The sequence below is a fragment of the Coptis chinensis genome, chromosome 1 (genome assembly GCF_015680905.1).
Source record: "Coptis chinensis isolate HL-2020 chromosome 1, ASM1568090v1, whole genome shotgun sequence".
NCBI lineage: Eukaryota > Viridiplantae > Streptophyta > Magnoliopsida > Ranunculales > Ranunculaceae > Coptis > Coptis chinensis.
The window spans coordinates 34,058,000-34,076,754 of record NC_141456.1 but is presented as its reverse complement, the minus strand read 5'-3'; the positions used below and the strand labels follow the sequence as shown (position 1 = coordinate 34,076,754).

Genomic DNA, 18,755 nt, shown 5'->3' with positions numbered 1-18,755 from the left:
GACATTGCCTACATTAATGGCATCTTGGTGATAACCCATTGTGTCCTTATAAGGAACTTTGATGTATATTGTCGATTATCCAAGTACTTATAGCGAGCCATTGATTATGGATCGATATTTAGTAGATTTCCATCATTGTTAGAAGGGTAATATGTTATAAACCTGGATCAAAGAATGTTTATGTGTTTACCTTTGGTGGAAATTGAATGTCTTGGATATCATCCAAGCTAATCACCTTAGAAAAGGCATGTGATGATCTTTGAGTGGGTTAGCAACCTCTTGGCAAATCTTCCCATTGGCTCTAAAACCTCGATGTGTATATGCTTTGCAATTGTCATTCATTGCAATAGCTAAGACATGTTATCTTATGTGCAATGGGATGGGAAAATAATACATGTAAGTTGAGATATAACTTAATCAAGCACTCTCTAGAGATTATGTTAGGTTGGACTTAGTTTGGCCACATGTCTAAACCGCACCACTTCTTTGGAGGCAAGTGGTTATCGTCGAGGGGATGGGACTTTTTTGCCTTAGATAGAGGGCTTACAATCGGCACAAGAACCCCACCTATGTGATTGGAGATCCCATGAAGTAGGTTCAAAGGGAAAAACAAGTCACCTCATTAAGCTCACGGTATGCTATTGTCTTTCTTTGAGGCGCCCCACCCTATGACTAGATAGCATTATTGTATACTTTGTATAACTTGAATAGCAATGAGAAAAGGATGAGTTATTTTACTCTTTTAATGGAATCCATAGTCCATTATTTTTATGAGATAGTGTATTTTAACCGCTATGTACACTTGATGGATATCCACCCACGTGAATGTAGAACTGGGGTCGGTTCTTATGAGTATTCGGCAAGTACTCTAGAGCATTCACATAACACAAAAGCAGCAAGGGCCAAAAAGCAAAAACCGCTAGTAATGTGCATATAATGAAAGAGCAATGTGGGTGCATGTCCTCTATTTTACTACAAGGGAATGTTGGTTCAAAGATTTTTTAATCCACCACTTTCACATTATTATAAGACATGTTACCCTATATTTCGGTTCAAGCACGCAAAGCACCCAAGATCTTATGCATTGGTTTTTTATTCTCTCTGGCATTTCGTTAACCCATTTCTTTTGTAATATCCTATTCCAAAATAGTGGGGGACTATTAGTATTTTGAAATAGTGGGGGATTGTTGGAATCTCTTGTGTATTTCTAAATACTAGTGTGTGTGTGCAAAGTGGAGGAGATGAACAAATGGTGTTCTCTCTACTTTAGTGCATAGTAGATAGTCCCACATTGGTTATCCACCACATCGGGTAGGGTTCGGGCCTGGGCTTGGGCTTACTGTTGTGGGTAGTGGTTTGACCAATAGCCTAAACTTGTTTTGCCTTTTTCTTGAGCAGCAAGTTTCAGTGTTCTATTAGGAGTTGGTCTCTCTTCCTCCTAACCTCTATAAATAGGACTGTGAGTCCATAAAGAAAAGGGACTTGATCAGAAACTCAACTCGGAGAAACAAAAACTCAAACCAATCTTTTTTCTTCTTCTTCTTCTTCTGTCGGCCGCTTGAGAGAGTTATATTTCGTTCTAGAGGGTAGTCTGTTCTAGTGCAAAGTCGACTGCTGTTAACCATTGAATCCTGTGGAGGAAGACGCCTTTGTTGCCTTTCTCGCACCATTGGAAGGGGAAATTTTTCCTTAAGGACTGACTAATCCGCCTTGGTTATTCCGGCCATCGCCGTCCTTGTTTCTTCATTGCATTGTTCCTTCTATTCTACTTTAGTTCTTTGTGTTCATACAACTATTCTAACAATCTTAAGGAAAGAGTTTTGTAGTAGAACAAAGGAGAGTGCTTTAATACTGCAATCAAAAGATAAGTCTTTTACTTTGAATTATTTTTGTGTTATTGTGTTATGACTTTAGAAATTTTCTAATAATTTCATTTTTGTTAGGGAAACCAATTAAAGATTCAATATTTATTGATCTTTTGTGGTTTATCAAACCCTATATGGTTGTAGACCTTTCTCCTACGTTTGTTGGAGTCAAATATGAGATTTCTATCAAGAAAAAACGTCAAAGTTCGTCTTTTTGACTGTTGCGTCACTCGTTATGGAAACTGCTATAACTTTCAGCTTAGAACTCGGTTTTGCAATCCGCCTTTTGGGTTGAAAAGCTGATTCAAAGAGCTTTCTAGTGGTATAAGGCTTGATACCCAATTCTTCATAAGCTGGTTCAGAATTACAATTCTTTTGAACTGTTTTTTCTAGGAGGAAAATATGGTAATCCGATTTTTCAATCGGTTAGGTATCGTATTCTTTCACTCTTTGCAATTCTTTTGGTTTGATTATATGGTGATATTCTTGCCTCGAGTTGCATGCTAGTTCTTCTTAGGAGGGAAATCCCTAAGCTTAAACTTCTTTAATAACCTAGTCAACAAATTATACGTGTTTATCACTGAGGAATTAATTAGTTTGACTAGAAGTAGTTTGATATTAATTTTCTTTGTACATATGTAGATGTATGTAAATGGTCTAAGAGAGACCTTAAGATAGTTAATATCAACCACACTCAAATCTTGGATAGTAATTATAATGTATTCAATGCATAATTGCTTATCTTTATTGAGTGAACGTGTTGTTAGACGATGGTTATAATTGTACTGTTGTGAAAATACATGTTAGATGAAGTAACTTGTAGCTTATATCCAATATAGCATATGTTAAAGTTGTGTAGCATGCTAGTTTTGGATATTAATCATCGTGGATTTACTTTAAACTTGATAATAGTTTATTGGTAAGTTTTTCTAGTTGAAAACATTAATGGATTGAGCCATTAGATGTTGTGGTAGTACTTGAGGTCTTATTGATAGGGTATTCTATCTTACTTGAGCTCATATAAAAAGAGGAGGTGGAGTCCTCAGTTGTTTTGCATATTCAGTGGCTAGATTTGCTTAAATATTGTATACTTTTTGTTGTGAGGGGTACAGTTAAAGTTTACTTTTCCTGAACCTATGATATGATATTTACCATGTTTTGCATGAATGCATTATTTAACATTGACATGAAGTTTAACCATGTCATATATTATTAAGTAATGAGCATCGTTGTCTATGAGAGGAAACAATCAATATCCTCTTAAACCTAATTTAATCAAGGAGATGTAAAGTAATGGTTTGTCTTCTTAGACAATATCCTCTAGTGACTATTTTAGACAAGGAGATGTAACGCTTGTAGATTGTCTTATTAGGCATTATCCTCCTATGACTATGGATAAATAGCCAAGGTGATGTACAAGTGCGTGGATTGTCTCCCTATGACAATTGGAATGTTAAATGATGAAAAGAATGATGATAATGATATTATCTCGGGTAAAACCTTTTTCATCTAATTCTTCTATTCTTTAAAATTCATTTGAATCACTTGTGGATTTCCTTTCATATAGATAGCATGAACATAATATGACTATGTTTAATATGATCAAGAATCATAGACTTGAGTAAAGTATATTCTTGTCATAAGAGTGCATTTTATTGTTGTTGTTTCTTTTAGTGTTTGTAGCGGTATAATGTGTTTTGCATGTAAGTTTGATTAGGTTGAGTAACCATTGAACTGTGGGGGGTAGTGACCCATATGCATGACACTGTTTTACCATAGTTCATCTCACAAGATAATTGGAAAGACACTGAACTACAAAGTATGGAAAGGTCTTGGGCCTATCCAAAAATGTTTCAAAATGTGGGGGGTGTCTTGCCAAGGCTATTGTGAATGAATCTAAAAGAAATATATATTTTTTTTTGAGACCTAGAATTATCAAGTAGATATTCATTGGTGAAACTCATAATAGTGATGTTTGTTTTCAGTTGTCATGAGTGATAACAATTTTGTAGATACCACACTATTATTGAATGTCTTATATGCTAATTTTATTTGAGGTTGTGCTTTCTGAGAAATTGGCATAGAGTGGTTGAATGTTCATAATGAACTACATAAGATAATCCCATTATTTCTGCACAAGAAATTTGGAAGACTATCAATGAGTATTTCCACCATTAACGGTGATGATGTTTATATGTTTCTTAAGGAAGATTCGTTAACCTATAAGGAAGTTGTCTGTCTATGAGAAGTGTCTTTTTTGAAGGATACAACTCCTCTAAACTGGACTCTTGATTTATTGGGGGATCTATAGGTTGAATTGGATCTTCAAGAGAAAACTAAAACGTGATAGTTGTATTGTAAAATACAATGTTAATAATAATAGCCAAGGGGTTTCAATCAGAGACAAAATTTATACTATTTTGAAACCTTGCTCATATAACTAGAATTTCTTCTACAGAATTCTAAAGACTCTAGTTGAGTAGTTGTGCGGAACTACAATGCCAAGTAGTACCAGGTGATGAGCTGAAGGTGTACAATTTAGTTAAATCTTTGTATGAGTTGATTCAAGCGCCTATAAATGGCATGAGCAATTCAACAATATATTAGTGTCATATGGATGTCAAAGTACCGTTGTTGATAAAAAAAAAATGTGTACTTTCTTTAGAGCAAAGCAAGACATATGTGTTAATCTCTCTTTGTTTAGATGATTTAATATCATGAGTGCTAGCATTGAGAATGTGTATGAGACAGAGAAATTCCTATTTGAAACACGTCATAAACCGTCATTGAAAATGATAGTTTATTATGTTGTTAAACTCATTTCAGAATCGCTATATTCAGGTTGTCAAGATGTTGACGTTTGAATATGGTTGAAGACCACAGCGTACCTTAAACCAGACCGGCCGGATGGTATTGGGGAATTTTGGGCACTACAGAATTGAATGACTGGTGAATATAGGAATTAAAACTCATGTTGGTCTCATTATATTGTTATAGCACTTAGTAGAAATATTTTTCATTGAAAAGTATGGGTATTATGATAGTAAGCATGTGTTAACACATTTTGTGGCAAATATCCATCTTATGAAAAATAATCTCCTTGTGTTTTCTCATACTAAATATGTCAATATCATTGGTAGCCAATTGTACTTGATGGATAATGTATGTGAGACATGACATTGCCTACATTAATGGCATATTGAGCTGATAACCCATTGTGTCCTTATAAGGAACTTTGATGTATATTGTCAGATTATCCAAGTACTATAGCAGAGCCATTGATTATGGTCGATATTTAGTAGATTTCCATCATTGTTAGAAGGGTAATATGTTATAAACTGGATCCATAATGTTTATGTGTTTACCTTTGGTGGAAATTGAGTGTCTTGGATATCATCCAAGCTAATCGCCTTTAGAAAAGGGCATGATGATGATCTTTGAGTGGGTTAGCAACCTCTTGGCAAATCTTCCCATTGGCTCTAAATGACCTCGATGTGTATATGCTTTCAACTGTCTCATTGCAATAGCTAAGACATGTTATCTTATGTGCAATGGGAAAATAATACATGTAAGTTGAGATATAACTTAATCAAGCAGCTGCTAGAGATTATGTTAGGTTGGACTTAGTTTGGCCACATGTCTAACCGCACCACTTCTTTGGAGGCAAGTGGTTATCGTCGAGGGGATGGGACTTTTGCCTTAGATAGAGGGCTTATTTGGGGCAACCCCACCTATGTGATTGGAGATCCCATGAATTAGGTTCAAAGGAAAAACAAGTCACCTCGCCGCTCTGGTATGCTATTGTCTTTCTTTGAGACGTCCCACCATATGACTAGATAGCATTATTGTATACTTTGTATAACTTGAATAGCAATGAGAAAAGGATGAGTTATTTTACTCTTAATGGAATCCATAGTCCATTATTTTTATGAGATAGTGTATTCTAACTGCTATGTACACTTGATGGATATCCACCTACGTGAATGTAGAACTGGGTCGGTTCTTATGAGTATTCGTGCAAGTACTCAGAGCATTCACATAACACAGCGTAAAGGGGCAAAAAGCGCAAAATAACACCCTTGAAGCGGGCATATAATGAAAGAGCAATGTGGGTGCATGTCCTCTATTTTACTACAAGGGAATGTTGGTTCAAAGATTTTTTAATCCACCACTTTCACGTATTATAAGACATGTTACCCTACGTAATCGGGTTCAAGCCCGAAAACCACCAAGATCTTATGCATTGTTTTTCGATTCTCTCTGGCATTTCGTTAACCCATTTCTTTTGTTTTGCATATTTTTGAACGAGTTATCAAGGTCTGCTTAGAAGATTTCCAAGCATTTCGCGACCTCCACCTAGGGTGAAAATATAACCAATAGTGGACTTGATATCATGAGAATCGGATATCCGCTTTGCATCACAATAACCCTCTATCACGCGGTGGAGTTTGTCTAAACCTTATGCCGTAATTCATTGTTCCTCTCAAGTACTTGGCTAATCTCTCTAACGACTCCAATGTTCCCGACTAGGACAATGAGTGTATCGCTTAGCTTCGCTAACTGCATAAGCAATGTCGTCTAGTGCAATTCATCAAGTACATGAGACTACCAATAATTTGGGCATATCTAGATCGAAGTACACCATGTTGAGCATTTTTCCTGAAGTTCACTATTTGCCTCATAAGGTGTCGATTAATGGGCTTACTATCATAAAAGTTAAACTTCTTCAAAAAACTTCTCAACATAATGCTCTTTGAAAGCGAGATAGCCATCATCATTTTCGATGATTTTGATTCCAAGAATCACATCGGCTTCTCCCAAATCCTTCATTTCAAATTGGGAGGATAAAAACATCTTGGTGTTTCTCACAACATCAAGGCTAGGACTTATGATTAACATGTCATCCACATATAGACGGATAATCACATATGAATTCACATCAAAAGATTTTGAAGTAAATACATTTATCAAAGGCATCATTTATGTGATATCCATTAGACATCATGACATCGTCAAACTTTTCATGCCATTGTTTTGGTGCTTGTTTCAACCCATATAAAGACTTAACTAACTTGCATACCTTATGCTTTCATTCCCCGTACTATCAGACTCTCAAGTCAGATCATCATATATATTTCTTCATCAAGATCACCATTCAAAATGCAGTTTTTACATCCATTTGATGAATAAATAAATTATGAATAGCAGCTAGAGCCATTATAACTCTTATAGAAGAAATCCTAGTTACAGGAGCATAAGTATCAAAATAGTCAATGCCTTTTTTCGGGAGAATCCCTTGACTACAAGTCTAGCCTTGTATTTCTCAATGGAACCATCTAGTTTCAATTTCTTTTTGAAGATCCACTTGTAGCATTATAGGTTTAGCCCGTGAGGTAGATCAACTATCTCCCATGTGTGATTAGCTATAATCGAATCTAGCTCGAGTGTATAGCATCCTTCCATAAAGGTGCATCTCGAGAACCGATTGCTTCATTATCGCCACGGGGATCATCATCAAGAAGAAATGTGTAAAAGTCATCACCAAAATTGGTGGATTTTTCTGTCTCTTTTACTCTTCCCGAATTTCTTGTTCAGAAATTTCGGGATCTGTTGATTGTTGTTCACTAGGAGCTACCAACCTCTCAATGCCAATTTTCAAAGGAAACAAATTCTCAAAGAAATCAGCATTTTTACTCTCTATAATAGTGTTAGCATCGACAAGGTTATTATCGATTTTACTACTAAAAATCTATATGCAAAGACTATTATGAGCATAACCAATGAACATACAATCAACAGGTTCTAGGTCCCATTTTTTCTCTTTTTAGGTTCGCTCACAAGAACCTTAGCAAGACACCCCACATTTTTAAGTATGTCGGGGTAGGTACATGACATTTCCATAACTCATATGGTGTCTTATTCCCTGTTTTCTTGTTGGGTATCCTATTCTCAGATATGGCAAGCAGATAGGATTGCTTCCCCACAAGTTCGGGGAACCTCCGTAACTTACAAGCATAGCATTCATCATCTCTTTTAGTGTTCTATTTTTTCCGTTCGGCTACTCCATTAGACTCGGGGAGAGTATGGTGGAGTAGTCTCATGAATAATGCCACTCTTGTCACAAAAGTCCCGGAAGGGGTTAGACTCATATTCTCCACCCCTATCGCACCAAGTCTCTTAATCTTACAGTTAAGTTCGGTTTTCAACTTGACTTTGTACTTGAGAAACATCTCACCCGCCTCATGCTTGTGTCTAAGTAAATATACCATGGTGTACCTAGAGAAGTCATCTATGAATGTAATATAATAAAACTTCCCCTCTAGACATGGTACTTACGAATTCACCCAATCCATTATGAATAAGAGTTAGTAATCCAGGTTTTATCTCTAGACACAGATTTCTCGGGGGTTTCTTCGTGGTTTTAGTCTCAAAGACATATCTCACATTTATCATTAGAAAAATCAGAAATATTAGACAATAAACCACATGCTTTCATCCTTTTCATATCTTGAACATTCACATGTCCTAGTCTACCATGCCATATATTAAAAGAGTCAAGCAAGTAAAGCGTATGCATTCATTCTTATTAATAATAATGTTGTCAAGTACATTCAACATGAAAAGACCATCGTTATTACAATAACCTTTACCAACAAAACCCTCATTCTTTGTCGAACAAACTTGTCACTCTAAAAAGTCACCTTGGACGACTTTTCCCGGTAGAGACCAAATCAGATTCAATTTAATCTCGGGGAACATGAAGAACATTACTAAGTGAAAGGGTTTTCCCCGGTTAACCGGGAAGAACCTTGCCCTGTTCCCTCAACAGAAACAGACCTAGAGTCACCCATATAGACCTTTTCATCTTTCACTAGTATGTAGTCCGAGAAGGCTTCAACATCACCACAGACGCGTGGCGTGTGGCACCGAGAATCTAGTACCCAGTTCCTCTTCCCGGTGGCTATGAACACTTGTGACACAACAAGAGTAACAAATATCATCTCCCCAACTAGATTAGCATTGGGAGGATCATCGGTGTCTTTCTTGTGTATGACCGAAAAGCCCTATGTCGGGTTTACCACAAACATAACAATTTCCATTGCGGTACCACTCTCTTTTAAAAGAAGTGCCTTTGACCTTGAAATTCTTATTTTGTTGGACTTTCGCTTTTAGAGGTTTTGTTAGATTTGTTGGGATTACCTTCAATGATATTGGCTTTAGAATGAAATTCCTTAGACAACACCTCATCCCGAAGTTTTGTTCTTTTCCTCTATGTGAATGTGAATGATCACATCCTCAAGAGTCATCGCTTACGCTTTTATGCTTCATACTATTTTTATAGTGTTTCCAAGACTCGGGGAGTTTCTCAATCAAACATCCAAAGAACAAAGGATTCTGTAAATTAATACCCTCGGTTTTCAAATCATTAATCGACATGAAAATCATGGATTTGAGACGTTACATCTATATCCTCTCATATGGAACTTTAGAAAATCCCCGATAGCATATTTCGAAGTACCAAAGATCCTCTATTATGTATTTCTTGTTCAAACTCTCCCATATATCATGTGCATTCTTATTTGAACAATAAATATCAAAAATCTCATTGGACAAGGTACTCAAAATAGCATGACGACATACCTTATTCCCATTGAGCCAAGCGACTTGATTTCTTTTCAAATCATTAGAACCCTCCACGGGTGTCTTTGACGATGAGATACTTTGCATAGTTGAGTACATCTAGTGGTGTGAACACCCTTTCTCTACATCGCTTTGAAGTGTGAACCCATTTGAAGGATTCAATCTTTGACACATTGGGTAAATCATGCGAGCATTCAAGAGAGGTGCAAAAGATCTCTCATAAACGAAGTTACTTCCATGACTCCAGAATTAGTTTCTTTGATCGGCGCAACAGTGCGTGTCTCTTGAATTGGATTAGCAATAGCACGACTTCTGTCAAACTAAGTTGAAGTAGAACTCTCAAGCTATGAGACAGAATCCAACTGTAAGTGGAACTCCACTACCCACTAGACTAATGCCCCCAAGCCCACCCACCCACGACCCACTCCGCCGGTTTGGTTTGGTGCGGGCGGGCGCGTGTGTGGCTTTGGGTGAGTCCTCCCTCCTAACACAAAAGCATTTGTACCCTAAGGGCACGCCCTTATGCTAGAGGTTCACCTCAAATACCTCACTTGCTAGTGGTGGTTCATCAATGTGGGACTAAACAACACACAAGTATTTGAAATACACATGAAGATTCCAACAGATTGCAACAACTTTGGTAGCGCCAATAAGACAGTCGCAAACATACAAAGTCTTGGAGCTACCAAACAGAACTTTATGACCAGTGAGTAGTGACACAAAGTCCTTGTCCACTTTCCAGTAAAACAGGAAGCCTATGCAAGGTCCACACTCAAACTCTTGTGCATGAGGGCCTCTATCACTTTGTGGATGCTGCTAGGCTCTTAGAGTATTTTGAGACCAACCAATCCAGTTTCCGTTATTTAAGACTGCAAGTACAAATCAGATCAGGGCATTATTTATTATTCTGCATTCCCTATCCCTATAGAGTGTGAGAGACCAATTCCACTGGCGCCTCACACTCCAAAAGTACTTTTCCTTTGTTCAGACGGCTTAAAATTTCTAAATCTGAAAAATAATATAAAGATATGTACACAAAATTCAGTAACAAGACAACCGTGACGGTCTGACGCCCATTTATAGGGACAGCTACTAGGGATCAATAAGATTCTTCCTATCAGATTTGAATATTCAAAGGTCTTGGATCCTTTTGTTAGGCGAGTGTCTGCCAATTGACTAAAACAACATTACTTCCCAACTAGCGCATGTATCCCAATTGACTATAACAACACTGTGTATCTCATAACTATTTCCTGGAGCTACAGGCAATCAGCCCAAGGTTTTCTTCCTAATGAAATTTGTGATGGATGATAACCCACTCATTTTACCAACTCACTCGTTGCCTCGTTGGATACTTACTAATCTGGGAAGAGTACAGATTGCCTAAACATGGACGCGACACGCGTGGTTTAAACTTAATGCCCCCAGCGGTATAATTCAATGCATCTGGAGTTGAACACTTCACATAGGCGCAAATTAAAACACTATATAACACTTAAATGATCATGTTTGGCTCAGGGGAACGGTGTCTATTAAGAGAGGAGATCTGGTGTCATCTGAAAAATGCAAATATTCCTCTTTTTTCTACGTAACGCCTTCCACTCATAGCAATGATGGAACACATATGGGATTAACGTACTAAGAAACCATCAACTCAAGAAGCCTCCAAACTTTTCATGGCATGCAATTGCAATTTCTAAATCCAATTAGTGGTTGTGTAAAAGAAACTACTGTGGTATGAGAAGAAATGTCTTAGGCAAGGATATTTTGGACACTTAAAAAACTTAATAAATTTTAAATGGTAGTCAAACAAGAAGTTTTATAAATCAAGTCCAACATTCAATTTCCGTGGATTTCGACGTGATACCCAAAGTCAATACTTCCACCAACTTGGTATTCAAATCCCCTTGTTTTTTCTTTTAGAGAGTTTAATAGTCTATATCTTCAGCCCGATCTTTCTCTTCCTCCAAAAAGGTGGAAGAAAACAATGGGACTCTACGCAAGAGAGTATTCCGAAATCTTAAAGTTTCCTTTCATAAGACCAATAACAACTCACAATTTCTAACAGAAGACTCCACTCTGAGATGGCAGAACAGAGAAATTTTTGCTGAGTTTCTGCCTTTCTACCTATCAAATGACAAAGAAGATCACTGTCTATATGTAAGCTAGCTTTTTTCCGTTACATAGAAATATGGTACTTTATTAATCTCCTCATTTTCTTCTCAGCCATATTAGTACTTAATATAGAATCGAGCATTTGGCCGGAATCACAGTCGACACGCAGCCAAATACTATTCATTCCATGCAAAGACATCTGTTGGATTTCATCTCATTTTCTGCAAAAAAAGAAGACACGCACATCATTTGGAGAAAGTAAGGCACATTTAAGTGCTTTCATCATATTTACACAACTCATTACTTTATAAGCTAGTTGGTCTACGTTTCCTTAGTTCTGCAGAATCCAAGAAGCCGAACATGGAAACATCAGGTCCTAAAGCAGAATCTGAACGTCCCAAATTTGCCATTCCAGTGGATTCTGAGAATAAGGCAACTGAATTCCGACTGTTCTCAGCTGCTCCGCCCCATATGCGAGCTTTTCACTTGTCATGGATATCCTTTTTGGCCTGCTTCGTCTCCACTTTTGCAGCTCCACCTCTTCTTCCCATCATTCGTGACGACCTCAATCTCACTGCCACCGACATTGGTAATGCAGGGATTGCATCAGTTACTGGTGCAGTCTTTGCGCGAATTGCCATGGGGACAGCCTGTGACCTTTTTGGTCCCCGCCTTGCCTCTGCCTCAGTCATCCTCCTTACTTCACCTGCAGTGTACTTCACCGCCACTGCCAACTCTCCAATCTCTTTCCTCCTTGTTCGCTTCTTCACAGGATTCTCACTCTCGACCTTTGTCTCCACTCAGTTCTGGATGAGCAGCATGTTCTCTGCTCCTGTTGTAGGGCTTGCCAACGGTGTTGCGGGTGGCTGGGGAAACCTTGGTGGTGGCGCCACCCAGCTCCTCATGCCACTGGTTTACTCGCTCATCCATCACCTTGGAGCAACCCCTTTCACCGCCTGGCGCATAGCATTCTTCATTCCTGCCCTGTTCCAAACTTTGACAGCATTTGCCGTCTTGATCTTTGGCCAAGACCTACCAGATGGTAACTTCAAGCCGCTCCAAAAGTCAGGAGAGAGACCAAAAGATAAATTGTCGCAGGTGTTCTATCACGGGGTCACCAATTACAGAGGGTGGATTTTGGCCTTGACTTATGGGTATTGTTTTGGAGTGGAATTGACGGTGGACAACATAATTGCACAATACTTTTATGACAGGTTCGATCTAAAGCTCCAAACTGCCGGAATCATTGCAGCAAGTTTTGGTCTAGCGAATTTAATTTCTCGACCTGGTGGAGGATTATTCTCTGACATGATGGCTAAGAGGTATGGGATGAGAGGTAGGCTCTGGAGCCTCTGGGTGGTGCAAACAATTGGAGGTCTACTGTGTGTGTTGCTTGGTAGAGTGACCACACTGGAGGCTTCAGTAACTGTGATGATTGCTTTCTCTTTGTTTGTTCAAGCTGCCTGTGGACTGACATTTGGAGTAGTTCCCTTCGTCTCCAGAAGGTATTTGTTATTATTCATCATATATTTTTAGTAGTATCAGAAAATTGCCAAGTCTTGTGACATTAGAGCTATAACGAACACAATAATTTGTTATTTATGACACTGAATTTCTGACTCCCAAGGACCTTCTAACCTTCCACAGAAAAACATCACTTCTGTCCGAAACATAGCCATATCCTGCCACACGCACAGCACCCAACACACGCGTGCATGCAATTGCTTCCAACTCTGTTAAACTTCTAATGTTCTACTAAGTTATTTAATACACTAGGCCACACACTCACCTTTTTATGACAACTTTCATTTCCAGGTCATTGGGCCTAATATCAGGAATGACCGGAGCTGGTGGAAATGTTGGTGCTGTTTTGACTCAGTTGCTTTTCTTCAAAGGCTCTAGATACTCCAAAGAAACAGGTATAACTCTGATGGGAGTTATGATTATATGTTGCACCTTTCCAATATGGTTTATCTATTTCCCACAATGGGGTGGGATGGTTTGTGGTCCATCAAGCAAACAAAATGCCACAGAAGAAAACTATTACTTGTCAGAATGGAACTCCAAGGAGAAGGAGAAAGGCCTTCATCAAACAAGCTTGAAATTTGCACATAATAGCAAAAGCGAAAGAGGTAGAAGAGGGGGACACTCATTGACTCCCTCTGATGGAACCCCACTAACACATCTTTGAAGTAAGGGATTTACCTTTGGTACATGATCGATAGTCTACTGAAATTTCATAAACCTATATAAAACATGCATGCGCCTACGTTAAACTTGTAATCAACTATCGTGTGCATATTATTAGTGTTCTTTTCTGTTAGTTTCAACTTTGAATTAGCACAAGGTCTTAGCTCGTGTCTGTATTATTGTATCCCAAACGTTCAGAAGAATGTCAAAAGCAATTCAAATATTAGTAAAAGTAATATTCACATTTCATCTTTGCTCTATTGAACATCCAATGTTAAAACACAATCTCAAGAGGATCTTAAAAAATAATTACAAACATTGAAAGTGTAAGCAAGCCTTACATTGTTTTCCACAACTGCAATTGGTGATTAGTTTGATTGCCTCCTTGAAGAAATAAAAGATGACAATACCACAGAAGAAGCAGCCTTCTTGATTGGCATAGATGTAATTGCAGTCTGCTTAAATTGACTTCCATAGACAATAAAAGAGAGACAGAGAAATAGAATGATAGAAAAAGCTGGAGAAAAGAGGACTTCCATTCTTTTCAGAGTAAAGCTGCCATCTTGAACTTCTGACTTACTTAATTAGCCGTATAGACTTCCCCTCAACCAATGCAGCACCTAAAGTCCAAGAAACATCTCCAGGTCCAAATATTAGTTCTGTGTTACGCATACATAGAACATCCTCAACGAGGTCGGACCACAATTGAGAACATAATTCCCAGCCTTTTTCCAAAAGCGTTGTCGAATTGGCTCTTGGACTTAAATTTAGCACATTGTAGACAGCAAAAAATCCGGATAAAGCATGGAAGCGAGCTAGTAGTCCAGGGGAAACTGTCAAGTTCTGCGAAGTGACACCTGAATAACACAACAAACAAACTCAGAATATGAACTCTTGCAAACAAACTAGCAGCAAAGGTCAAGACTAAATTATAAACATCCGAATTATTGGTTGGTTGGTACTACAAAATTATAACACACGTCCAAGATTTAGAGCTTTTTTATTTTAGGACAATTTCCGACATACTTGAATATCATATGAAAACCATGGTTAGCACTTAAATAAGGAAGCACAATGACCATTATCAGACAGCTTGGTAAGGCAAGTTCTCATCCTTTTCTTTCTTTTTATTTTCCTTTTTTTTTACCCCCTGACCGGTTTAATCATAATTTCTTCAAACCCCTCTCGTTTTCCAGGTGCTTCGTCCAAGGTTGTAGAATGTTGGGATATGAAGAAGGAAGAATCTGTTGTGATAAAAAAAAATTGGTGCTTTAGAATGGCAGACCAAAACCAGGAGGGAGGAAATTAGGCTTCTTGAATATTTGGCAAATCAAGATAAAACAAGGCACTGATAGCCAAACATAGTTGGAGAACTTATCATGGCCCTCACTCTCTGTGGACAAAAACTTTTAAAAGCATCTACTATAACTGGTGGGCTGTGGCCCACCAATGGCACCATATATGTACCCCTTGATGCTTCCTACTTTTGGATGGGTTTGTCAAAATCCTTAGAATTAATAGATAAAGATGCTATGTGGAGTATAGGAAATGGAAAGACTGTCTGTGTCTTCCATGACCCTTGGATAACCATGAATGGTAAGCCTTGCTTACTAAGTGATTATACTTATACCAGACCAAACAGTTTCAATCTCAAAGTATGTGAGTTCAGAAGACCCAATGGCTTTGAGTGGGACATTGATAAGTTAAACCTTGACTTTCGTGGTCCAGTGGTGCAAGCTATATTAGCTATCAATATTAGGCCAGGAGATAGAGAGGACAAACTTACCTGGTTTAACTCAAACAAAAGAGTTTTCTCTGTCAAAGGGGCTTTCAGAACACTAACGAACGCAAGACAATGAGTTTGGTCATTGTTCCAGCTACAACTACCTGACCATAAAAAGGTTGTGGAAAGCTAAGCTGGCTGCAAATTGTCAATTGTTCATGTGGAAGTTGTACCAAGGTCTGGGGATGCTCTCAAAACAAAGGGACTGAAGAAAGACTTCTCATACCCTTTCTGTGGCAATTTTGAGGAGTCAACAATTCACATCTTTTTCTTATGTGAATGGACTCGAGGGATCTAGTTCACATCACAATTGGCTTTGAGGACTGACTGCTATAGCCAATGGAATACTCTTGATTGAGTTCATGAGATTATGCAATGGAGCATGAATGGAGAAGAAGGGGTGGCAGACTTAGGGATGTATGCTTGTATACTACTTTATAACATCTGGATGCTAAGGAATTGCATCAAGTTTGAAAGAGCACAACTTAATAGAGAGAGACTTCTAAGCACTACTTACTCTCTCTGGAAAAGAAGCTTGGAAGCCTTTAAGCAAGGGAGTACTGGACATGACCAGGATCAGGGAGTTTCTAACTCCTTTTCTACCTTTATAGCAGCTAGTAGAACTCTTAGAATGCCAATATATAATCATAGTTTGGGAAGTACTATTAGGCATAATGATAATAGTAATGTATATAGTCAGTGGCGGAGCCAAAAATTTGTTCCAAGATGAGCCAGTGAGCACTAAACGTTTTCAACTCAAGTCAACTTGTGTGTACACAACTACAGGAGCTTAGTTTGTTTTATTTTAGTTAAACATTATTCATCAATATATATAAAGATTTTACGTAAACAAACACTTTTTAATTTATTTTGTCAATATTTGAAAATAAAAAAATTATGTTAATATATTTAGGTAAGGGGAGGGATAGATTCACTCTCATTAGAGCCACCAGCTCCCGAGCCACTCCCAAAATGTACAAAGCCATATCCCATCCTACCAGTTAAATTAAGAGCTCATATTTTGTAGATATGATCTTCCCACCATGAATAACATGCCCACTAAATTTTGGCTCATTCAAATATATCTAACTTATCAAATATTATTATGAAATCGGAAAATTCTAGACTGTTAGATAAACGTTTAAAATTGAACACTAGTTTTCATAAGGTTAGACATATCCAAATAGGATGAAATTTTGTGGGCATGCTATCTATTGTGAGAATATCATATCCACAAAAAAATAGGGTCTTAATTCAATTTGTAAGCCGATAGAGTGGCTCGAGAGTGGTTTTAATGGGAGTGGGTCTATCTCTCCCCTTTAGGTAATAGAGATTTCCTAATTCATAAGTAGTGTTGAATTGGGTTACAACCCACAACTAATAGCAACTAGTTAATCTAGTTTAGCCTTAGTAAATTGGACTAAATAAGATTTTTAGTATTTATATTTATTAATAAGTCATATGTCTTTTGTTTTCCATCAATCATGACTTGTCACTTGTTGTAAATTCTACATGACTACTAGCAATTAAACTTAAAGAACCGTGAAATCAGATATGAGAGGCTTCTATATCATTAACCATCTTTTCAGGTACAGTATTTCTAATGTGAGTACTCTGCTGAGTCCGATGAATCCATCAGCCTAACAAAAGAAATATTACCTTTACCAAATGACCCCTCATAGTTTACTTTTTTACAACTAATTAAAGCTCTTATTCAATTCAATGGCACAAAAAGAAAATTCAAAGTATAATAGGAGCAAATAATGTTATCAGTTTTGCTGACTACCTACTCAAAGTTTTTTTTGCCAAATTTCAGGGTGAGCCAGTATGTATCCTGAGCCCCCCCTCTGCCATCTGATATAGTGCTAGTACTAGTACTAGTAATAGTAACATCTAATTCCTATAAAGAAAATGAGGGCTTCAACAGTAAATTCATCGCGCCATTAATTTTTTTTTTCCGATTTTATCTCTTGCCAAACACGAATATTACAGCTCATGCCATTTTTGTTTTATTTTTTATTTTGTCTTTTTACGGGGGAGTAAAATGGTAGTTTCACGTCCATAAATTAATGTCTAACTCCTATAAAGAAAACGAGGGCTTCAACAGTAAATTCATCACGCCATTAATTTTTTTTCCGATTTTACCTCTTGCCAAACACGAATATTACAGCTCATGCCATTTTTTGTTTTATTTTTTTTATTTTGTCTTTTTACAGGAGTAAAATGGTAGTTTCACGTCCATAAATTAATGAAAAATAAAATAAAATTGGGGATTGTTAATGTGGCGGAGACACGTACAAAGAGGCTAGTAATTGTTAGTGGCTCTTATATTTGTTTTGATGCGTCCTATGACAGGGAAACTGGGAATGCAGCTGCTGGAGCTGTCTTGTGGGATGCGAAGGATGCATTGTGGGGATAGCGTGTAGGAGTTTCAAGGCTTTCAATGTTGATGAAGCAAAACTCAAGGTGGCAGAAGTAGACAATTCTAGCAACCAGACTTGGTAGAACATCCATAGCAATTAAGGGGGACAACCGAACAACCATTGAAGCTCTGACAGACCCAACCTCTTCCTGTAGCTGGAATCTAGTTGTTCTTAGAGATTTTGTAATATCTATTTTATCTAGAGTCTAGACTTCAAGTTAACTTTGAGTGGATTAGCAGGAACAGTAACAAGGATGCTCATGAAGTTGCTAAGTGGGCACTAAGAGCTGATGGTCTCTCGAGACTGAATGCTCTTAACATATGTATTGGACCTGTTATTGATATTAAATGAATAGTAAGTTTTTTACTTTGCATAATGTCTCGACTTTCCTATTATCAGTTTTATGTGATAATTGGTTTCTTCACGGCCCACTACATTGGTTCAGTTTATTATTATTATTATTACTAGTAAACGGGTACGTGCGTTGCACGTTCTAGGAAAGGAAATTGGGGTGGAGAAAATCAAAAGAATGAACGCATGTAAATTAAAATAGTAACATATTACATTTGTTTGAATGAATATATTATGTAATATATTTTAGATTAATACAGGTCGAGGTCTGACAAAACACTTCAATAAGAAAATAACACTTCAATACGCTAGTTGTGTTCTTTGTCCAATTTGCTTTCTGCTGCTCTGCTATGGTGCGAATAAATATATTTGAAGAGGTATTTAACC

At 37.6% G+C, this 18,755-nt stretch overlaps 1 protein-coding gene and 1 long non-coding RNA gene across 3 annotated transcripts; one reads left to right on the top strand and one right to left on the bottom strand.

The window, feature by feature from the left end:
• Window positions 1-11,450: 11,450 nt before the first annotated feature.
• LOC147523612 (high affinity nitrate transporter 2.5-like) lies at window positions 11,451-14,058 on the top strand. Of its 2 annotated transcripts, XM_086599217.1 has the most exons (4): window positions 11,451-11,666; window positions 11,733-11,879; window positions 11,957-13,126; window positions 13,437-14,058. In XM_086599217.1, the coding sequence occupies exons 2-4, from the start codon at window positions 11,809-11,811 to the stop codon at window positions 13,810-13,812; spliced, it is 1,617 nt and encodes a 538-aa protein (XP_086455343.1). In that variant the 5' UTR covers window positions 11,451-11,666; window positions 11,733-11,808; the 3' UTR covers window positions 13,813-14,058. The 2 variants fall into 2 exon arrangements, with proteins under 2 accessions (XP_086455343.1, XP_086455340.1); XM_086599214.1 differs by having other exon boundaries at window positions 11,451-11,879.
• Window positions 14,027-17,298, bottom strand: LOC147523611 (uncharacterized). The gene is made up of 2 exons (XR_015216561.1): window positions 14,838-17,298; window positions 14,027-14,668 (listed from the first exon to the last, which is right to left on the bottom strand). It is a non-coding gene; the product is annotated as an uncharacterized LOC147523611 (long non-coding RNA).
• Between the last annotated feature and the right edge of the window lie 1,457 nt (window positions 17,299-18,755).

Bases quoted from the DNA above. Each gene is read 5' to 3' on its own strand.
- LOC147523612 (XM_086599217.1), top strand. From the start codon at position 11,809: ATGCAAAGACATCTGTTGGATTTCATCTCATTTTCTGCAAAAAAAGAA. The intron at 11,880-11,956 runs GTAAGGCACATT...ACGTTTCCTTAG, and splicing joins ACGCACATCATTTGGAGAAA to TTCTGCAGAATCCAAGAAGC. The intron at 13,127-13,436 runs GTATTTGTTATT...TTTCATTTCCAG, and splicing joins GTTCCCTTCGTCTCCAGAAG to GTCATTGGGCCTAATATCAG.